Consider the following 24,634-nt stretch of genomic DNA (forward strand, 5'->3'; position numbering starts at 1 on the left):
GTTTGTTCGCACAAGAATATAAAAACACACACACACACACACACACACACACACACACACACACAGGAAGAGTGTCCAGAGTGGAACGCCGGCAGAAATGGATGACTTTGTCAGCTGTATACTGTTAACCAGGTCATTTGACATTGATCTCTGCCTGACCTAGAACATCCCTCTGCCTCACACACACACACACACACACACACACACACTCCTCTCCATTTAGATATTCTTGCTTAACTGGAATGCATATTGTATGTTAGACAACCAATACTGTATCAGCAGTTTATTAGACAAGATGAATGTACACATGGTGTTTAGGTCTCATTCTTCAGCAGTTTTTCACAGGTGGAAACCACGTGGTGAGTTGAATTATCCAGAGAAGGTTTATTTCTACTGCCAAAACATTGTTTTAATTAAGGAAAACAACAGAGACATAGTTTATATGTAGCAATTAAGATAAACTCTATCACTATATCATCGTAAATCAATATATACAATTATTTAATAATCATACAGTATTATGCACATTAAAGAATAACTAGTTATACCTATAATTCACGAAATTAGAAAGATGTTTTAGCAACAGTTCAAAATGTTATATAAGCACCTTGTCTTTTCTCTGCCTGAACACAACTTAATGAGGACTTGGAATTTACTGGATGTTTGGTAGGGCATAAGTAGATGGTTAGCATGGTGTTTAGCATGGTTGCTAGGGTATCATTAGGTGAATTTCTAAGTTTACATGAAGGGTGGGAAACAGCATGATATAGCACATGCTGTGATCTCTACACTTGATGGACCTTCAAACTGCATTTAGGATGAGTAACACAACTGCCGGTTTCTGTAACCCCCTGTAAACAAGCAACATGTCCAGGCTGCCGAAACAGGATCAATGTACTGTAGTGCTTTTTCCCCTTATTGGTTATGTTCAAGTCATGCTAGTCTTTTGTCATAAATATGGCAGTCTCTCAGGACATTTCTAAAATTTACAAATTGATGAGGATCCTTGAACACTCCATTAAACAACTGGCCAAAACAGAATGTGGACAGTGAAGGGCGCAAAGGACATACCGTTTGTGTCATCCTAAGGAGGACAGTTGGACCAAAGACATTTACCTAAGGCAAATTGTTTTGGTGTCCAAGTTGTCTTTTTAGCCATCAAATCAAACTAAGTAAATAAATGTGTTTGCTAAGCTGATTGAAAAAAAGGGAACACTTAGGTAGTTCTGATTTCTTGAAGATAATCACATTTTCTTTGTCTTTATTCCTCCTCGGTGCATCTCTATCAGCAGTTTGTTTCACTCAGACATCTTCCTCAACAGGAAACACAGCCCCCCACCCCCACCCCCATTAGGGACCAGTGTCCGGTTACATTAATGTGTGTAAGTGCTTGCACATTTGTATGCCTGCACGAGTGTGTCTTCCTATACAGTAGCAGCAAGTTGCTGAGTAAGGGTACAGACCAAAAGAGAGACAAGTGCCTGCACACATGCGCATTCATAGGCATCTTCTCACACAGACACATACAAAGATACAGAAAGAGGTTCACATTACAGTCATGCAGGCATATTGTCACTGATGCCACTTGTCCTTGTGGGAAAAAAATGAATGAATGAGCATCTACCTCACTTCCTCAGTTTGCACATTACAACACAACAGAATATAAACTGCTCCACAACAGAGACACAGTATGGTTTGTAGTGATTCAGGAGTCAATGGTGCAACTACATCTCAAACAGGAGCAGTATTTGAATCCCTCTTCACTATCATCTATATAACACTCAATATTTTACTCTGTAGTAAGCAGCAAAACAAGAACTTTAAGCCATTAAGAACTTAAACAAATAAATTTGTGGAAATGTAGTGCACAAGTACAAAACTGAAAGTGATTTGGGACATGGCTTGTGTTAATGTAATGTCCGGTTAATGACTGAGTCAGCTACCTGGCAGTTAGCCAGCTAACTTGGCAGACAATCGAGGCTGACTAGCAGTAACATGCTCGACAACTATTTCCAGTAGTTACTACACCACTAAGCTTCCAGCACCACCTATTTTGTCAGGTAGCCCAAATGAATTTCCCCACAGAAAGAGGACAAAAGAATAATGTACAACCCGAACAGATGAAATTTAATATAATTGAATAAAAATGTTACATTTCTGTAATAATCTTCAGTTTAACGTTTCATTCCTAATTTCAAAACCAAATTATTGTACATAAAAGGCAGCACATGTTTAACTGGAACTGAAGTTCTTTATGTTGTACCAGTTTCACTCGCTTGTCGAAAGATGTGTTTTAAATCCAGATTAAAATATCATGTTTAAATTACATTAATAAACACTTGATTTAGGAACATTCTGCACTGGTGGAAGAAGTACTCAGATCCTTTAATTAAAGTAACATTACCACAGTCTAAAAATACTCTGTTACAAGTAAAAGTCCTGCATTCAAAATGTTAATTAAGTAATAGTACAAAGTATTAGCCTCAAAACATAAAAGTATTTATTATGCACAATGACACATTTAGCATTAATATATACTGTATTATTCAATTATATTTTGCTGATGCATTATTGTGTACATCACTTAATGTTGCAGCTGGTAATGGGGGAGCTAGTTTTAACAAGCTTATACAGTATGCTTATAAATTGAAGTATTTTACATACTCCTGGGTAACTTGTGAATTATCCACCAGAGACCAAAAAAATCTTATAATTATACAAAATTTTTTTACATTAAATCTGGTTCTGAAAAGTAACTAGCGACTCAAGTTATAAAATAAATGTAGTGGAGTAAAAAGTACAACATTTGCCTCTAAAATGTAGTGAAGTCAAAGTATGACGTAGCACAAAACTGTACTTAAATATAGTACTTGAGTAAATGTACTTAGTTACTGTCCACCACTGGACTTCTGCCCAGTCATGTCCATAAGGAGGAAATTAATCGAATTCAGTGATGGGAGAGAGAGAGAGAGAGAGAAAGAGAGAGAGAGAGAGAGAGAGCGGGGAAGGGAGGAGGAGGGGTGAATGGAGAGAGTGTGTGTGCGTGCATGTGAGAGTGAGACACACAGAAGCGAGTGCATCCAGTTCTCAGTCATTCATCTCTCGGGTAGAGGAGAGGAAACTTCAACAGGACAAAAAAGAAACTTTTTTTTTCTTGGGGAAAAAGATTTTTTTTCTGCGTTCAGTCTCGGACTTCGGAAGCCTCTGGCAGCAGCTTTCCTTTTCATCGGCGTTTCTTTTTGCACACTAAAATACTGTGCTACTGCAAGTATTTCACATCGCTCCGTCTGCTCTGTGTGGAGATACATCCACTTCTCTGTCCTGCAACTGAGGACGTTTTTCTTTATGAAAACTGCAGAAATAAAAATAAAACACCAAAACTGTGCCTGTTTTTTAACAGGACCTCTACATCAGAAGCATCTCTTGCAACTTGAATATCTACAACGTGTGGAACCCTTCGAAAGAGGGTATGTAGAAGGGACTGGTTTTGGGAGGTGGAGGAGGACGTGACCTCGGGAGGACACACGGGGATCTGAATGCTCCTGGCAGAGCTCTGGGAAGAGGAGGAGGCGGAAGAGGAGGAGGAGGGTGCATCGCACTGAGAAAGAGCATCCTCCCAGTCCTGTCACACAATTAACAACAGGGCTAGGTTAATCCTGCATCATTTCTGTAGGGAGAACCAAATAATTTAACAAAAAAAACCTCCTTGCAGTAACATAAAATAAGTTTGAAAGATAAATTAATCACTGGATTACAGAGAAATATCATGTTATTATAAGGATACTGTAGGAATATTATAGGAATATTACTGAGATTGTTTGCCAGAGGTGCCCATGCACACACACACACACCCACACACCCAGGACACCCCAACCCTCCGCAGCACCATGGATCTCCCACCAGTCAGAGGTAAGCACAAATTCATTCTGTTGCCACCTGATCTGCTAATGAACTATTGATGATGTGTGTGACCTTGGAACAAAACACTTCCATCAGGATTTTTCTTGAAAGAAGGAATTATTCAAAAAGGTTTTTATAGCTTTGCAAGCAACCTTTGAGTCTTGGAAGATGTTTTTTTTAAACTTAGTATTTAGGCAGCTATTGTAGACAGTCTTCAGATTTCATGTCCACTTGCTTTCCTGTATATGTTAGAATAATAGCATGCATGTAACTATCTTAGGAATTTGCAAAAGAAAAAAAAAAGTCATGTCATCTCAAGATAAGATGAACTTTTAAGTCTGCATTCATAAGAGCTGATATAATATATACCAAACAAGTGCACAGAACAGAGAGAATCGATTCAATCAGACCAAGCAGGTAAATCCAGGTGAACACTGTCGTGCCTTACTAGGCTGACTTTTTGAATTCTCAGTTGCCACGCACAAAAATTGGAGATAAAGAGCCGGACAGTATTAGTTTAATTCTTGATACAGTCAACCCAAATCAGCACCTGCTAAATATCTTTTCACTACATGATTGGTACCAAATTAAATTACACAGATGATCTCCAAATTCAGCAGTCCTACTCAGATATACTTCTGTCTTTGCCCCATTTTCCATCCCTAGTTTTGGTTACTGGGTGGGGAAACAGTCGAGAAAGGATGGTTTTAGTTTCAATGCTGTATCTCTTACATTCCATCAATACATCTCCATAAATACACATCATAGACGTATTGCAGTGTGTGTATGTGCATGTGGATGAGTGAAGTGACATGACGTGTCAACTGTGACCTCCTTTGCCCCTGGACAGATTAGTCCAAGTTATTGTTTTAGTGAAGGTGAATTTGTTATGGCAACAGATTATTTGTCTGTAATAACATGCAACTTGTGTTTTTACCGAGTTTTGAAGTAAGTTTGGTGACTTTAGGAAAACTCTTCTGAATCACTGAGAGGCCTGGGAAAGCACATTAATAAACAATCCTCTTGAATGAAACAGTCAGAATCATATTAATTGACTGTTAAGCTGTGTGTTAAAGGTGCATTTCAGCAGGTTATGTGTGTATATCTGTGCAACTGTGATGTGGACATGTCGGGTTCAGATTGATTGTCCTCAAGGTCGCAGGAAGAATGTCAATACCCATCTCTGCTGGGGTGGGACTGGAGGGGTGGGTGGATGAGAAAATGATGATGGGATGGACTGATGGGAGGGAGGGAGAAAGAAAGAAAGTGAATGGGACAAGAGGAGTGGTAGTATTTGGGGGAGGGACTGAGCAGAGATGGCCGGATGGAAGGGAGGGGATAGTATGTGTGGAACAGAGGACTATGGGGGGAGCGGTGAACCAAAGATAAAATAGATGGATGGTTAGCTGGACGGAGAGAGGGAGGAGATGAATGGAGATGGAGTTTTTTTATGCCACAGCAGAGATGTTAATGCACAGAATCACAAACTTGCAGACAGAGGGAAAATGATTCACAATAAAATCACTTTGTAAAAAAGAAACTAGAATTACCATCTTATAGTTGTAAGCCTCCACCAACCAGTCATGTTACAGTTTACACGCATGCCTGTCCAGATTCATATAATATATGTAGCAAAGATTTTGAAGGAATTTAATAAAAAAAAAAAAAGTAAGCATCTTAATTTGAAGGAATTCCCTCAAGGTGTTCCTTAGATATTTTCACAAGAATGGGGGGATGTGAGGTTACACTGACCTTGACCTCTGACCACCAAAATCTAAATAATTCATCTTTGAATCCCAGTGGACTCAAAGATGAGGAAGAAATCCCCTCAAGGCCTTTCTGAAATATCACGTTCATGAGAACAGGACGGATGTACGGACAACCCAAATCCATCACGGCTGTCGCTGAGCGGAGGCATAAAAAAGACAAAAAGCCCCATCTTAGACAACTAAATTTAATATGACCGACAAGTAATAATCATTGATTTTAACTACAGTCTTTGTTTTTATAAACAAATCCTGGTTAGGATTTTAAAAAATGTGCTTCTGTAAGAACATTAAAAAGCTTAATAAAGAGTCCAGGGTGCAGCTTAAACTTCAAACCTGTAATGAGGCAAGTGCTACTCCAGGACTTTCAGATTAGATGTGGCCTAATGCTCAACAGGGTCTATATTTAGGAAAGTGTTTGATGGACAGGTCTCCTAGGCTACAGTACTGATGGTGAGAGCACCTAATTTAAAAAAAAATGAAAAAGAACAACTTTTTTTTATTGCAAACTGAACTTTATCTGCAGGTGACATCTGTTTTCCACTATTTCTATTGTGCCTTTTAGGTGCATAAGGGTTTAAGCGGACTTTAAAAAAAAAAAGTCCACACCACAGCGTTATGGCAGCACAGTCTTTAGATAAACTTTATCAAGTGTTTCAATTACCACAGTTCAAAACTTCCATTTTTTCCAGTGTTCAGTATCATCATCCCTCCCTCATTCGCTGCCCCTTTCCTTCCTCTTCTCTTCTCTTTCTCCTCTTGTTCTCTGCCACCTCCCTCCATGCCTCCCCACCCCCCACCCGGACTTGCTGGTCTGCAGTGTCTATTTCAGTCTTTCCGTTGGGGTCAGATTCAGCACATCCGGTATCTCATCCAGTTTACTGTCATTCAATCGTGTTGTGCTCCCAGAGGGCATTGGGAGGAAGGCCCCTGGGTCTTAGTGCCTGATGGGCCTCACACAAACACACACACACACACACACACACACACAGTCATATGTGCAGAAAAGCTGGCGGCACTGTAATCAAATGTTTTGACCTTGTGAGTCTGATTTTATTTTTTAACTTGACAACTTAATTTTTTTTAATTCCTTGTATTTTTTTTTTTACCCAATTTTATTTTATGTGAGTATGAAAATCCCGCGACTAAGCGGTAGAAAATGAATGATTGAATGAGTATGAAAATACTTTGTGATAACTTTACACAAGAGCGATGACCACTTGTCCATTACTCCTGTCAAACATGTCTATCACACTCTATCAAAAATTCTAAATGTTTATTCCTAAACATTCAGTCACTGTTTTCATTTCTCTATATTTTTGTCCTCCCCAGGAACACCTCTGAATATAATGCAGTCCAGTACAACACCTCCTTGAACTATGAGCTCAGTAATATACATTTATGACAATTTCACCAACAACTGAAACAGCTGAAGCTTCATAAACAGATGTTAAGGCGGAAACGCTGCATTGAAATACATACAGTTGTACAGGTGACTCTTAAAGTGGCTGGGCAGTGTACTACAGAAGAATGTCATTATCGCCTATAATAATGACTGCAAATCACTTGTCAGTAAAGCATTTAAGTGTGTATATTTCTTTTCTTACTATTCACTGCAAACAAGCTATAAATGATAGTAAGAAGACCGGTCCAACGTAGCTTATTGAAGTTGTGAGATTAGAATTCAGACTGGACAGTATGGCAGCGAATACAGCACCATATTTCCTTTTCTTCCTTCATTCATACAATTCTACATATCTGAGCTCATCAGAGTTTGGGTACTTCAATTAGTGTAACATAACCTCTGATGAAACCAGAGCAGAACATTGCTCTGTTAATTAAACAGACTAGTGTGTTTCCTACCACTTATGCTGCGTAAATGGACTGTACTGGTGTTTGTACTGGACTCACTGGCTGCTGCAGTCCTGAGTCCATTTCTACTGCTCCTCCTCTCTGTTTGCTGAGCTGCTTCTGCTACAGTAGATGTAGCACTAGTCGAAGCATTTAATATTTTTTTAAACTTCTTCTCTGTGCTATTCAGCCACACTTACTTTTTAAAAATTGTGTTAGTCATGTAAAGTGAGTCAGCAACAGCCCACTGCTGCTGCCCCAGTGTTTAAAGATGATAAACATACCACATGCATCAAGATAATAGAGCCTGTCTTTATCCCTCTGACCTGCTGGCTTGGTTTGCTAAATATTAAAATTGTATCACCATTCTGGGAAAAATCACCTCCTGAATTGATTCCATGTCCGACAGAGCATTTTATTTAATGATATGGGGCAATCCTGTACAGTATTAAGGGATGAATGGCAACTCTAGTGGTGCTTTTTTAAATGTAGGAAGAGAAAGAGGTGCGGCCTTGCGTGGTTGCTACCTTAGCCAGGCACATTCAGCACAGCTCCTGCCATGCATCTTCTTGTCTAAAACCAAATAGGTTCCAGACAACAGACAAACTGTTTCACTTCAACACTAGTGTCGCCTCATGCTCATTGATCCTTGGGTTTGCTACTGCTGAGGCCATTTTCAGTCTCATTTCCTCCACAGATTTCACACAAAGCCCTTTCTAACGGTTTAGAATCTGCAGCATTAAAAAGAATTTTTAATCACAGTTTTCTATTAAACTGTAATATCAATTTGAAAACAATTCATATTTTTGCCCTAGTCCACACCTTACACTGGGTCCCTTTCAAAGAAGCATAAATCCAGATGTAATCAATCGTAATCCCCATAATAAGATCTAACCAAAGGTGCAGCATGTACATGCGAGAGCTTAGAGCTACCACTGTTATGTCTAGAGTTGATGGAAGGCATGCTTCTTTTTTAACATTGTTAAGCTCACTGGCAAATTGACTGGACAGAGATTAATGAAATTAATACTGATCTTCTCATCTGACAAATAAGTACATTTCCCAAAATATGTTTTTGGCCTTATTCATTTACTGCAGTAGCCAGTGCTAAGGTACACGTGTTTTAGTTTTAGGCAGAGCGGTTGAAAAAATGAAAAATAACTGGCCAAAACAGCACAGAAGAGAAAGAGAAGTGAGGGGAGTAAAGGACAGGATGAAAGAAGAGAATGTGGCAAGAGAAGTCAAGTGGTTAAGGAGAAGGGAGGAGAGGAAGACAGAAGAAAGGAAATGACAACCTCTCCTCATTCCAAGGTGAAGGGTCACTGCAGTCAGTTTTAAAATAACCTGAAACCATGATGTCATCAGTGAGAGATGCAGCAATGCCCTGTCTATTAAACTAGGTTGAATCCAGACTCAGTAGAAGTCCACAAGGTAGCAGACAGACAATGAATCAGCATTACTTTGACATCTCAATCAGTGAGTTTTTAACCCATAACAACTCCAACTTTATCTTGTAGCTCCTCAATTGTGTCATAATGTTCACAACACTGTCAACTTTGTACATTTGCTTAACTGTTTGTCTTTTATGTTGTTCAAAATAGCCAGAAAGTTAGCATTTTCAGTACCTGCTTAAACAAACACAGAAAAAACATCACAGGAAAACAAGACACGTCTTCAGCCATGCTAGCAGCTCTGCAATGCCAAAGAGGGAGACAGAATTATTGTGTTAAGTATTGTAAAGGGATCTGAGAAGTCATTGTTAAGACACATTCTTAACTCATGATTATTGGCCTTTTTGTTCTGCATGCAACAACTGCACTCATGACAGCACATCAGCTAAAACCTGGTAGTATAATGGCTGACCAGACAGCAGAAACAAGGTGCATAAGGTGTGCGTTTTTGTGCATAAGAATGGTAAAGCAGATGTGTACATGTGTGTCTGTCCCAGGACAGAGGCCCAGTCATCACTGATACTCCCCGAGCACAGAGGTCCATCCTCAGGTTACCACTGTGAGCCTCTTAAAACACCAGGTCTCTGTGACTGTTTTGCTCTCAGTTTGGTTTGCTTCACTGTTACACACAATATTTAGAAAATTCATCCCAGGAAACAAATGAATGTAAAAGCGACAAACTATAAAACTATGGCATTTATTTGTTGCCATGTCCCCTTCTCTATCTGGCACTAACAAATCATAACATATACAGTATACACAGTGAGATATCATAGCAACTCGGTTTCTCTTGATTCTGCACAATGACACAAATTTTCTTTAACATGTCAAGGTGCTGTTGGGCACTATTTAAAAAAAAATCCCCCTTCTAAGTAAGATTACCTACTAAATAAAACCCACACTGTACTGCTGGTCGCAAATGGTCAGTATTTGCCACAAAATTTGCATTGTTTTCCAGAATCTACATTTATGGAGACATCAATGACGAGGAAAATTAGATCCAAATAAAAATGGAGAGATTCTATGGCTTTGGCTGATAACATATTTGCCAAAAGACCCAAGTAAAAAAGTGCCAAATTTTATTTTTTGAAATGCAATTTTACCTTGGAAAAGAAGAGAGAAACAAATAATAGTTCTAAAAATGTTGTTTATCATGGAACAAACAGCAAGACTAAGTTGTTTTTTTTTTCATGTGAAAAAAAAATGAATGAATTTTCTGAGACATTTCTAACCAGTAATCACAGCAGAAACAAAATCCCCTTTTCAGGAGTAATTCAGCAAAATAGCTCTTATGTACATTCATGAAATGACTGACCAGTGCTGGGCACCAAAAATGTTAGAGTGATGGCATATAGAAGTCATCATCAAATGCCTGGTCAGATTCATTTCTAAAGAAATTGACACCATTATCAAAAAATTCAGTGATTCCCATTCCAGCGGCTAATAGCATGAAATAAAACTGATATGGACCACTTTTAATTGGCAATTAACTTCAAGTTATTCCAGTGTTTAAACAAAAAAATATGCATGGGCGGGGTGCCACATAAACATTCCAGACACACAACTGGAATGGTTAAAAGTTAAGTCTAAATATATATGAACTGCCACTTTATAAAATTACATTGTGTTTGTAAAACATCTGCAGTTTGTGAGATTTGATCAGACAAAAGAGTGAAGTACACAACTTGATGGTTTGCTCCCCTCCACTGGAAGATGGTGTTCCTAGGAACCATGTTTGGGAAGTCGCCTATCCAAAATCCTCACACATTATAAACAATACAGCCCTGAGCTCCACTTGTAATGTGAGATGGGAGTGTGCTGCCTGCCTCACCCTCTGTCTTCACACACACACACACACCTCATCCCAGCTATTGTTGCCAGAGGACTGACTCCACAGCAGAGTCAGACTGAGCATCACTACCCAAAACAACTTGAACTCTCAGGGTGGCCAATTAGTGCAGACCATTCAGGTCATGTGCTGATGAGACAGGTGTTATGTTCCTCCCCACTACTTTCAAACTGGTATTCACACTGGCTCAAACACTAAGTAAAAATGAGGTCATGGAAACAGATGACAGGCCTCTGTTTTAACAATTCGATGGGCTGATTGGTGGGCAGTGCATGAGCAAGCCGTGGTCACTGATCTCCCTGATGAGATTAGTCACCAGGACTTCTCCTCTCTCCTTGGACTAATTTGAAAATGCATCCTCATCTAACCGACCTTGTCCTTATCTGCTGTTTTATGTCTGGACCCTTGGAGTGTTCAGAGATAAATACAAAGAAGCTGATGGGTAGAGTTCAAACATCTCTCCTTGGAAAGCCTAGAGGACAGGAAGAGATTTTGTTTTGTTTTGTTTTGTTTTTTGTTGTTGGAGTCAGGCTTGCTAATCACCTCCTCTTTCTGTCTCTCCCACTGATGGATTGCCATTCTTGGGTTTCATCTGCCTCCCCCATCCCTACAGTAATTCTGATAGCTCCTCTCCTATTCCTTTGGCATTGCATTCTCCAGAACCCGCTTGTCCTTTTTCTACTTTCTATATTTAACTGTCTAGCTGCATGTAACAGGGCAATAATAAAGTGTAATCATTAATTGACATTCAATTAAAAATTATTTGATAATAATTTTCACATTTTATACAATTACGTGACCACAATAGTGATTTGACCAAATTTAAATAAAAAAAAAAAAGCACCTCTTGTGCAAGACTGTGACCTATTGTACATTAAAGTTACTCATTTCACTCATCTCTCATAGATTCCAAGACATTTAAGTGTAGCAGGTCGATAATGACTTCACAGATTGACAAGTAGCAACATGATATTTCATCTGATTACATTTGAAAGTAGTAGTTTTGGCAGCTGTTTGGAACAGACTGTGCCGTCACCAAGAGTGAGGAGACATAATATTGTTATAGGGATAATGGTGCATGATTCTGAACAATCTTTCATTATATGCATACACACAAAAAATGACAAATGTTTAAATTACTCCTACTTCTCACATACACACACCTGCCTGATCGCTGCATGAAGTGGGTGTGAATGTGTGGATCCATGTGGATGTGGCCTGAGATGTTTTTATGCTGCTGCTCTCTGTTACAGTACCTCTCCCCTCTATCTTATCTCATGATCTGAGCTGCTTTAAATGCATTTCCATTTGGCCTCATTACTCTGTGAGAGTACCAGCCCCATGTGAGGAGAAAGCCAGCTTTCTCTCCCCCTGGGTCACTTGGCAAGACTACGGTTTCTTTGTGAATGTAAAGCTAATTGTGTATTGGTGTGTGTATTTGTCCTCCATAGCCTTAGCGTAACCATGCAGATACTTTTGTTTTTAAGTCCTAAGGTTTGAGATATTGTATCTGTCTGTGAGATATAAGGCTGCAGGTAGTGATACTCAAACTAGTTCAAAACTTCAACAGGTGGGAAAAGCGACATCCTTCACAAGCCAAAATTCTGTGTACTTAACAGGTTTTTCTAAAACAGGGAATTAGAATCAATCATGTGACTTTACTTTTCTATTAGATCATCAGTCGCAAGCTTGACCATGCTGCCAACCTCTTTGTCTGCAGGTGGGATTCTTCTGAGGCAGCAGCAGTAACTGTGTTCAACAAATGCTACATTACAGTGAAGACCTCATGGTCATATCTTTCTGGCTCTGGCAACAGTGCTACAATTCTTGACTTTCCGAAAATATCTAATATACAAAAGCAGAGACTACGGGTGTAATGATACAGCCAGCTCACAATTGGTTCATTAGACAATACAGGGCTTATGGTTTGATGCTCTCATGACACATTTAACAAAGGAGAAGGAAAACAAACTGTCAGTGTGATTCATTCTGTCTTAGCTGTGTAAATTAAAAATGTTTTAAGGCATTTGCTTTTTGCAGTTCTTTCTTATTCTGTAGCTCGGTGTAAAATGCAAAAATTAAATCTCAAAATCTAAATAAATACTCTTTAAAAAAAAACAAGCAGATCTTAAAAATAAATATGAATAAAACTATAACAGAATCCCCACAGTGTATCAACAATGTCCTCATAATGATGAAGAATAAATGTATTAACTTTGGTTGACAAGCAATTGCCCAACCAAAATTACAAATGTGGCAAGGCCACAGAACCTTGTCGACCGCTGTCACAGAAACTCATATTTGCAGCCTGGGACAATGGCAGGTTTTGTTTTTTTAAGAAAATAAGCATGTCAACATTTTCAGGCAGAGGTTGAGACCTGTGGCAGCTCATGGTTGACAAAAACATGCTCACTGGAACTGAGGCAGCAGGAACCACGAGATATGCTTTTGGCATGGAATAAATGTAAAAGTTGTGACCACTGAAACCACTGGCCTCATGTCTTTAGCAATAAATATGCCAATGCTTTGTGTTCTCTCTTTGCCACACTGACTTGGTGCCAGAAGCAGCGATGCAAATGTCTTCAAGTGTTTGGCCTTTGTCAGCGGTGTTTCCTATCCAATGTGACAAACGAACTACAAAATTACTGAATCAAGTGTCACCTTTGTAAAGGAGCAGTTGCAGTTTTGATTTTTAATAATTAGCAAAAATTTCTAAAAACATGTTTTCACTTTATCATTATGGGTTATTGGAAAGTGATGGGCAATTTTATCAGTTTTAAAATTGAATCTCTAACAGGGGGTCTGAATACTTTGAGGTTACTCCTTATTATGATATGAAATTTGATGATTATTGAAAATAAAACATCACTAACCACTATCACATCATTTCTCTGTGTTTGCAGGTTTATCTGATGTGCCGTGAGCGTTGGGTGCACCTTGCCCCAGCCCCGGCCTGCAGCCCTAGTTCCACCTGGCCTGTCTTCCCAGGATGGATCCTGCTCATTCCATCAGGATGGAGCTAGATGGGCGGGACCTCCAGCAAGTCTCAGTGCTATCACTTGACCAGATACGCATTATCCGGGCCAAGAATGACTATGTGGAGAGGCCCGTCGCGCTGGAACCGGCATCTCAGTCTGGATTTTTTTATGCCCATGATGACCGTTACCCTCATGGGGGGTACACACATCAGCCCTCCTTCCGCTCTGCCCTTCCCCGCAGCCAAAGTCAGCAGCAGCATGCTCACCTGTCCCACCTGAGCCGTTCCAGTACCATAAGCTCTTCCATGTCTCGGACCAGTGCCACCTCAGACCAGCGGTTGCTGGCGGGTTTGACACCATCTCACTCTGGTCTAAGTTCAACAGTCCATTCTCAACCAAAAGGAGAGTTCAAGCCTGATTCTTCCTTGGGTAAAGGCCTGACAGAGGATGAGGCTGAGCTGGGCCTTCATTTGTTCATTTGTGAACGGTGTGGCCGCTGTAAGTGCCAAGAGTGCTGTGCCCCTCGCCGCCTGCCTTCCTGTTGGGCCTGTGGACAGCGCTGTCTGTGCTCTGCTGAGAGTGTTGTGGAGTACGGCACCTGCTTGTGCTGTGTTAAAGGCTTATTCTATCACTGCTCTGCCCAGGATGACGAGGATAACTGCGCTGACCGGCCATGTTCCTGTGCTCCAGCCCATGCCTGTGCCCGCTGGGGCACGATGGGGCTGCTGTCGTTTTGCTTGCCCTGCCTCTGCTGCTACCCCCCTGCCCGGCTGTGCCTTGCCTTGTGCCAGTGTGCCCATGACAGGGCCACGCGCCCAGGCTGCAGATGCAGCAACACCAACACTGTGTGCCGCAAGATTTCTGCTTCTAACCCTAACCCTGGCCATCCCTCGCTCCGCAGCAAAGCTCTGGAGAAGCCGTTATGACAGGCTTGGATGGAAGCCAGGCAAATCCATCCTCCCTTAGCTGTCGCCAAAGCAACCCTGTCGTCAGTCAGCATTGCCACAGCTGACATTGTGACCCACATACCATGACAAGCCAACCAACCAACTGTGTCGTTCACCTAATGTACCTTGAATTTACTTCTCCAGCTCAGGAGTGACCAAAGCTTTATTGTGCCTGTTAATGTTGGAAACTTCATGCCTAACAACAAAAACTCACCCTGAAGAAGTAGTGGTTGTACTTTGCTGGACTGTCTTTGACCCTTAACCAAGACTTTCAGACAGAAATCACCACTCTCTCTGTGGTGTAATCTGAGCATCTTTAAATCTATTTATTTATTTATTGCCGAACCTCTTTCCTCCCCACCCTTTGCAAAGAGAACGCACAGAGCACAGAGATGGGCAACGGACCAAATCATGAAAGAAAGACGCCTGTGGCATGATGTGTATGGTCTACGCCAACAGAGTCTCTTTCATCTAAAAAGAGAGAAGCTGCATGAGAGAATTTTGACCAAAATGACATTCACCAACAAAAGGCTGAAAAACACCAACTAAAGGCTGAAGATGAATAAATGAAGAAATGGTTATGCTACAGAATACGTTACTGGGATGGCATGAAGTGAAAACAGAAACAATCATAACACACCTACAACAGTTTCACACCAAAAAGGGACCATGCACTATACAAACTGAGTGAACTTCACTGCTATTAAGCTCATTTGTAAAGGAAAAGCACTGTGAGGTAGATGGACAATTTTTTCCTCGGCAGCCAAGAGCTGATTGGGGGATTATTTAATCAGAAGGAGGGTGCATCCATTGTGACTAGGCTGTGTGTGTGTGTGCGTGTGTGTGTGTGTGTGTGTGTGTGTGTGTGTGTGTGTGTGTGTGTGTTCGTTTGCGCCCTATTATATGGCAACCTGTGTGTCTGTGTGTTGTTTTGTCAGCAGAAGAAGCCTCCCTTATCTTATTTTTAGTAATGCCGCTTCAGTCGAGCTCTGAGGGTTCGGTCGAGTTTCCTCTCAAAGCGGGTCTGTCGCCAGCCTCTCTCCTCTGACCAACTGCCTTCACTGCTCCCACCTCCATCCCTCTCTCCTCCTCTTCTACACCAGTTAATCCACCCCTCCATTCTCCTCCCATCCTCAAATCAAATGCTCCATCACTCTCTGAACCTGAGAAAAGTTGTAGATAATCCAGAGGACATGAGAGCTCCTAGGGAATCATACCGGATGCCGCAACACTCTACAACATGTTGTTCATAGGACAGAAAATTAAACATTCTCAGTAACTGACAAAGAAATATGAAATTTAACTGATAATGCATCCCTTCCCTCTCATCCAGTATTTTCAGATCAACATTGTGCAAAATGCAAAACAAATTACAATGAAGTAAAACATCCCAACCAGCAAAAGCAGGCACAAGGCATATTATTACCTCACACCCATATACTGTATCCCTCCTGCCTCATCTGTCTTTCCTCTTACGCTCAGAGGGCTAAAAGCCTTCAGGTCTCGGTCCATAGAGAGTTGATCAAACAGGCAATTAGCTTCATGATAGCTCTTAATGGGCCGGAGAAGAATGGACAACGGGAGGGAGGGAAGACAGCGGACAGGATGAGTGGAGTTGTGGTGTTTGGCAGATGGACAGCTGATGTGGAGAGACGGGTGCTGAGAGGAAGGAGTAAAGAAATGTACGATGAAGGGAAGGAAAGAGAGGATGCTGATGCTGTCATAGAGTCAGATGGAAAAATTGAGCAGTGTGACTATTTTTCTAGGTTAAAATGATCATTGCTTCAACTGAGCGTATTCAGCATTTACACAGTTTAAATGTAATGTCAAACATCAAGGCAACAGCAGGGCATGGCTTTTCTAGAAAGAAAGGACTCAAAGCTGTTTTAAAATAAAAAACACACTGTATGTTGTACACATGGGTACACATACTGTATGTGTTAATGTTTGAATGCATATGAGCTTTTCTGTGTGTGTGTGTGTGGGTGAAAGTGTCAGGATGTGTCACCTAAGCACAGACACACACACTGACCTGATTTGTTAAATGTTACTTTGCTATATTTTTATATGTAAATATGGGCTATGAACTGTACAACTATTTTTATTCTGCTTCATTTCGTTTCTATGAGATTGATCTTATTACAGCTGTTTTCCTTATTTTTTTGTCCACTTGTGATCAACTCAGGGACTTTTGGGGCAACTTAGGAAACTCTGAACAAGGATTTAGGAATGCATGTTAGCACTGATTACAGTATCACGTCCCTCAGTATAGTTCAATATTATGGCTTGGTTTTGAACCTTTCTGAGCCCAAGCTATGTCTTTAGCATCAACTAACAAAAGCTACTGTTTTCAATATCATTTAATGTTCTTTCTGGGTCAAAAGAGAATAAAACTAGGTCAAAACATTTTTGCTGCATGGAACAGCTTGATACTCTTCAAAAGTAAGGCCTGAGCATGCTTCAAACAAAGCCTAGGGGTGTAGATCATCTAACAGCATCTGAAAACCTCTTTCTAATGGAGTAACCTTCCGAAAAAAGATAGTCCAACAATTGCATCAACCTTTTGAAACCAGACAGAGTAACTATTTTTTCATTGTATATGTTCATTCATGCAAATATGTGGATGCTTTTAAGGAGAGGCTATTCAAAATATCTCCATGTGTATGATTCATCCAAGCAAGACAACAAAGAGTTGCAAAAGTGGCATCATTCTTGAAAAACAGATTAGGAGGGAGTGGGAAGCAGCAGGCTTTTTGTCCTGCCTCTGAGTGTATGGGTATAAACACTTGCCATGTTGAATGAACTAGTATGTTTAAGCATACTTAACGAGGCCTTACTGGCAGAGGATATTGTTGTTAAGTGTGAATGTTACCCCAAATGTCTCTGTGCTCATCACTGGTTTCACTTTGAGACGGGTTGGCAACTGAGGAGAACAGGTTCAAATATGACTTTTTTTCCCCAACTTTTTCCATCTTTACCTACAACATTAAAATGATAATAATGAATATTATTATTATTATTATAGGAAGTATTGGAAACCAACAATCACAGTCTATGTAATTCACACCTATTAATGCAAATCACCTACTGTAGGGTAACATTATGTCCAAATTAAATTTGAAAACCTTTTTGGCTTTTCATCCACACTTAAATGAGCATTTTCAACCACCCAAATCAGAACAAAATATTGTTTTTAGACCAGTCTGGAGAAACTACAGTAAGCTTTTCCAAAATGCTGATGTATGCTTGTCATGGGAGCCATTTATGATAATCTACTGGCAAAATCTGCATGCATGCTCTGTGAATGACAATCAATGCTTCAATAGGCAGCCAAAAAAAAAAACAAAAAACAACAACAATGAAAAAAAAAAAAACCAACAGACAGTTGCGGCCATGTGCAGATCATCATCATCGTCATCATCATCGTCATCTGCAATTGTCTTTAAAAAATAAATCAATGTACTTTTTATTTGTGGTGTTTGATAAGAGCGTGGAGAGGCTTTCAAAATGTTTTCAAATTTAACTTCATTTTTGTGGGCATGGCCTCAGATGCCCCCCCCACCCACACACACACACACACACACACACACACTCCTCTACGTTGGCTGGATGACTTCAGCCAGATCTTGGTGCTTGTGGAGATGAGTTGAGGAACAATTATTTGTACCCAGATTGTTTTCTATCTCAGCTGAATGATGCTATATGATGCATATTTTTGTCTGACTGTTCAGAGTAACTTTAAAATATTAGGCACAGTTCATTAATAACCTCTTTATTTTGCAACGTTTTGTAGGTACTACACATACACACAGAATCATTCAAGCGGTGCATTATGGGGTACAAGCCAAATCAATTTCCAGTGATTGTCATGTTAAATTGGTTATTTTCAAAACAATTTTTCTGAGTTGATTTTTTTAACTATCTTAAATTATTTTATAATGTATACGAGTGGTTTCTAGTTTTGATGTTTTGCTTTTAAAACTCTTATACAGAGCAAGCAAATGAGTTTTTACTTAAATGTAATTTTTTGTAGATTTACCAAATCACTTCTTTTTACAATTTAAAAAACAGCAGTATTATGGTTTAAAAAGGGACCTAGATGATGACAATAGAAAGTATTGTTTGTTATCAATAGATTAATTCATTTTGTGCCGATTTCTCTCTCACAAACATTCTTTGCATGCCAGTAATTTCTTTAGTCTCATTTTCTTCTGACTATGATGTGTGTATCTGTATATACAAATAAAACTACAACATATACATCTTTGAATTCCAAAATTTCACAAACATTTCCAACATTCCCTCCTCAGGACCAGAGCTCATGTCAGGAACCTGCCTGATGCTGTATGTACACAGGCTACCACTATAACCATTACACTTCTAATCTTGTGTCTTAGCAAGCATCGCTTTTGGTACAAATTGGCATCTTGTTTGTTGTAAAAGAATTTAAGGAGAGTATATGGAACAAATATATATATAAAAATCTATCTAAAATTAATATTATATATGGAACAATATGCATTTCACACTTTGATTCATTGCTAATATTGCTTCAAGGATATTTATTTAAATGGTTGCAACAATAGCATTAATAACAATCACGACGATGATGTTGATGAGTGAAGTATTTATTTGATAGTGGTCACAACCAATGTTGTTGTTTGTCTCTTGGTTTTGTTTATTTGTTCCTCTCAGTGTAGTGTGGCTGCTGCTACCCACCTGGCTAAAGATGAACCAATAAAAAAGGAGTTTCCAAACAGACCAAATGTACGCTTCGTGACTGAATGAGTGATGGAAGTATACGACACCTCTATGACCAATGATGGGCCAGTTTCTTAGAAAATGTGATATTACATACTGTGAAACTTATTTCCATTACCAACTACTCAACATTAAATTTACATTAATTTTATTATTCAGTCAAGTTTTGTCAAAATATGCCACTACAAGCAGCCAACGTACAACTTGGAGGTATTTACTGACCATCAACAGCTACATGTAGCTTAACTCAGGCTGAAGAAACACTTTGGAAAAGTGGAAACTATGGTCCAAAACATGTAGTAGACAATTACCGGCTACACTGCTCAGTGTATCCAACCCATGGTAAAATACAGCAAATAAAACACCTACAAAGGCTGGACAAACAACACAAAGGTTGTTTTCACTAACTCACACAGTTTCTTCTAAGTCTTTGACAGTCAGTAAGGAACATAAAGCTTACAATAACTAAATCACCACAAGTCCTGCAAGAATGCCAGAAGTCACGCGTTCTTGCTCCAAAAGACATAAATAGCAACAAGGGGTTTGCAGTGTTTATATTCAGTGCAATTTACACTGAAAAAGCTAAAAGGGAGGAGCTCCAAATTTGGGCAAGGCCCTGGATGGAATGAAGATAGTGTCACTGGTGTCACTCAGTTATCAAAAATGTTAATGTTCTCCTAATAAAAACAAGTGACAGTGACTGAAAATTCATCCAGGAGAGTTTCATGTTTATCCAAGCCTAAACGTGGCACCTACTGTATGCACTTGGGATGTTTCCTATCTGAACTTAACCCCACCCAGCTCATTACTTTGATCAAACTTAATTCAGTCCAAACCATCTTAAAACATTTCTAGAGTCCCAGTAATTAACTTAAAAAAAATTCAAAGGCTGTAACTAAATTGTCATATTTTGCTGACATTGTTAGAAATGATGACATCAACTGTGGTGAGATCTGAGTGAAGTCAAACAATGGTTTTATAAATGAGGCCCCCCTGGTACTCCACGCCCCTCACTTTACTCTGTTGGACCCATAAATAAGTAATCAAGGCTGGGTCAGTCTAATGGCTTCCTAGAGCACTGAATAGAGATGTGTGCATACGAGACACACACAAAAAAAGATGAAGAGAGAGGAAGAAAGCTACATTATTAGTTGAAGAGAAGTGAAACACTGTGTGTGGGTTTTTTTTTGTGTGTGTGCTGTTTGTGTGTGCATGTGCAGCCTTGGAGGAAGAAAATAAGCATAACCTTTATGTTCATCATCTCAAATCAAAGTACATTAAAGCAGAGCTCTTAGCATCTTCCAACCTTACACATTTCCCTCTGGATCCCATTTCCACACACACACACAAGCACACACACACACACACAGCGTTGACATACAGTATGTATTCTTGTGTACATACATCAGCAAACACACTCATGAAAGTGTACGTACACAAAAATAAACACACTTTCTTCATGCTCATCTATGACACACAAACACTCAGTAGACAGTGTGTGTGCTAAAAGTGTGATAGAGAGGATGAATAATGCATAGATGTTTCCATCCACAAGCTTTTACCAATAAACCCATTCACCAGCTACGGAGTCTGGATTTGTGAGACCTCTGTGGTCTGTCCTGTACACAGGAGGTCACAGGTTCAATTCCACTTACTGTGTGTAAGCATCCATGTTGCTGGATTATGTTTCTCTTTTCATTTACCTGCTCCAGTTTAACTGCTCTCCCTAGCCCTGACATCTGACCCCTCTAGTAAAATATAAAGTTTACGGTAACTGAAGCCAGAATTCAGCTGTAGGTAAGCGTGCATGTACGCTCATACAGGCATATAGCATACTGCATGTGTCCACTGGGGACAGTGTCACGTTGATCAAATCACGGTCTACTGAACGGTCTTGTGCTCCCCTCCAGTGATGAGACAGGCTGATGAGTAATGACACTTTCAGCCATGGCCTCTCACCCCTCTGTTGAAGCAGTGGCCATCAAGAGTTGAGAAGCCAGCTCCCGCCCTGCCCGATCGCCTGTCCCCGCTAACTCACGCATCCTCACTGTTGCTGTAGGTTTTCACCCAATGTCCATATGGTTGATCCTGGTCCTCTAGTACCGCTGAGGCACCTCACTGAGACACACCAGATAAGCCTCACACACTCAGTGCTATGGTATATAGGTGTCAGTGGGCCGGCACAAAACAGAGTATTGCAAAGCAGGTAAGAGGTCAGCACTGGCTGCAGAACAACAGTCCGAGAGGCTGGAAGAATTAAGCGTTTATCAAGGACACTTTGGTAGGATGAATGACTGCCAACACATTTCACCCTCACAAGCATGTTTATGCTGATAATTAGTGATGTAATATGAAGTAGCTGCGACTCAGCTGCTAATAGTTGAACAGCTGAAAACCACTGATCTGCTGTCGCTGAACAGTATAACCAAACAGCGTTATTTGCTGCGGGCGTTGTTGGATCTAGGGATGCAGCAATACCACTTTTTTCCACAGAGTACAAGTACTTACATCTGAGTACTCATACACGTACTAAATAATGTAAGTATAAATATTACAATTACCATAAAAGATGGTAAATGTTTAATTTAAGGGGGCATGTTCTTACTTTAAACTGGCTACTGTCTGTGGCTTCATCCTATCCTCTCTGCTGGACGCATTTTCCCTGCTCAGCCTCCAAGTCACACAAGAATTCAACTCATTTTCATACACAAATCTCATTACATTCTAACGTTAACTATATACAATTAGTGTTTGTTTTCTTCTCCTACACAACAATTTACTACAATCAGCATAACGAGCACCATTTGAGCTTAATGAGCGAATGGGATCAGGCATTTTGACCGAGTGGAGAGCGAAGATGTCGCATTTCTGCAAGATTGTTGTTGTGTTCAGCTTGTTCAACAGGTGTTTGATTAATTACTTCCTCCATTACTGTTTGACTTTGTTGCATGTTTCAAATGTTGACATTTCAGTAAAATACTGCATGACCTTGTGTCTGTGTGAGTCGGGGAGGGGGCGCTCTCTGACACACAGTAGAGCAGAGAACCAGAGCTCGCAGTCAGCTTTACTTTTGTAGTTGTTGTTTATCTTAAAATATCCTCAAACTGCTGAAATTTATTCTCTACTGCCTACTGACCTGCTCATCCTGCATGAGGTTAATGTAATATTGCTGTTAAGTGGTGTCTGATGCATAGTATCTGACAACTTTAACAACTACAAGTACTAGGGGTGGTATCAGGCCACTGGTATTGGTGCATGCATAACTGTATCAGTGGAAACACTGCAAACCTGTGTAAAGTCACAAGTGGAAAAAGTCCCACGTTTTACGACACAGGAAAATCGCAATGTGTCTGATGATCAGTGAAGAAAGGTAAAAACAAAGAAAGTGAGCAGTGGAGAGTCAAAGACTTGGACTTGCATACAGGAAACGTAGGAGAGAGAGAGAGAGAGATCAGGGAGCAAGGCAGGGCTTCACACAGCTGCAGGGATGGGGGAGGTTGGGAATGTTGTCTGCAGGGGTCAAAAGGTCAAGAGGGAGGTTTTAACTCACTTCCTGTTTCTGCTGCTGGGATGTCAAAACTTGTCCCTGCCTTCTGGAATTCACATCAATCTCTCCCTCACACTCATTTTGTGTCGTCCCATCCTGTCTTCAGGTTTTTTTCCATATTCTAGCAAATCACAAAGCTGCATTTCCATTCAGATATTCCCATGGAAATTATGACCAACCGAGTTAGAAGAGCTGAGAGGAGATGGCAGGAACTTAAATCCCCTTGCATTAGAAAGCTGATAATGACAGAGCTAATTCTGTTTCTGTACATAATTTTGTATATTTTATTTCTCTGAAAGCTCATTAAGTCATAAGAATGGAATTTTAAGGTCACTGAAACTTCATACAAGCTCTGTGTGACCAGCTGCATCTCTTTGTGGCCAACCAGGGCCTTTCTCTGTGGATCTTCCATGTTCTCCCTGTGCCAGGTACAATCCAAAGGCATGCAGGGTAGGTTAATTGGTGACTCTAAATTGCTGACAGTTGTGAATGCATGCCTATGTTTCAGCCCTGTGATAAACTGGCGCCCTATCCAGGGTGTAGCCCACATCTCATCCAGTGTCAAGCACCCTACACCCCTCTACAGAATAAGCAGTATTCAGGATGGATGAATGAAATGATGGGTGCATTTCTTTGTAAAACAACAACTAAAACCAACAGTAGTTCCTCAGTACTCTTCCTAACATTTGAGCATGTCTGTTACTGACCCTCAGTAACAGACTGCTCAAAAAACATAATGTCCTATCAGTGGTGCAGCTGTGTTCAGGACTAAGATAAACAATTTTGTTCAGGAATGTTCCCACCCATTTTATAAAAGGCTCACTTGAGACTGCTTTAGTTTGTTTTATTTGGTCAAGACAGTCAAGAGAAATACCGAAATATGGTGCGGCTCATTAAGACAAAGAACCCCAGTTAAACAACCGCAAAAACAAGGGTTTATGGGGCAGATGTTGACAAGCAATTTCATACTTGGAAAACAAACTGAGGGCAAACTTTACATTTTCTGTGCTGAATGTATTTTGACTCCTCCAGTGCCAAATAAATAAAATGCTTCTTAGTCCATGTGGCACTAATAGGACTGGACCCAGATATTCATTCCTTAGGGAGCTAATCTATTTTCAATTTTAGTATTTGAGACAGCAGGACATTTCAATCCAGTCTGAGCCTGATGATGGACAGGAAAGAGAACACAATAGAGACAGCTTGGTCTCCTAGATGGTACTTAACTGGACGCATTTGAAAACGCTGGAGCAAATCTCCAAATAAGCCTATGCAATACTCGGATAGACAGACCAGATATTCTAAATGTAAATGGTGACTTTCTTGCTTGAAAAAATATCAAAACTTAATAAAGTAGCATAAGACCAGTCCTAGGATGAAATACTCACAGATTCAATGTTCCTGAATCAATAAATCATAAACAAAATGTAGTTAAAACATAAATGACGCCTCATTCCCACCATAGTATGGCAGACAGAAAATGAGCTACAAGCTCATTTTAATCCAAATGAGCCGCTTGTGATGAAATAGCACCCTTCATGTGCACAAGTCATCAATATAAAAGACAAACACCCACAAGTACAC

At 40.1% G+C, this 24,634-nt stretch overlaps 1 protein-coding gene and 1 long non-coding RNA gene across 2 annotated transcripts in view; one reads left to right on the forward strand and one right to left on the reverse strand.

Annotated features, from left to right (window-relative positions):
• LOC109959170 (uncharacterized) overlaps nucleotides 1–24,634 on the reverse strand; it is a 45,985-nt gene that overhangs the window by 18,023 nt on the left and 3,328 nt on the right. The window lies entirely within an intron of this gene.
• On the forward strand, nucleotides 3,099–18,116 carry LOC109959168 (protein sprouty homolog 3). Its single transcript, XM_020598334.1, has 2 exons — nucleotides 3,099–3,909; nucleotides 13,721–18,116. Exon 2 carries the CDS (start codon nucleotides 13,807–13,809, stop codon nucleotides 14,719–14,721), a length of 915 nt encoding a protein of 304 aa, XP_020453990.1. The 5' UTR covers nucleotides 3,099–3,909; nucleotides 13,721–13,806; the 3' UTR covers nucleotides 14,722–18,116.

This window comes from Monopterus albus, unplaced genomic scaffold (assembly GCF_001952655.1).
Source record: "Monopterus albus unplaced genomic scaffold, M_albus_1.0 scaffold38.1, whole genome shotgun sequence".
NCBI lineage: Eukaryota > Metazoa > Chordata > Actinopteri > Synbranchiformes > Synbranchidae > Monopterus > Monopterus albus.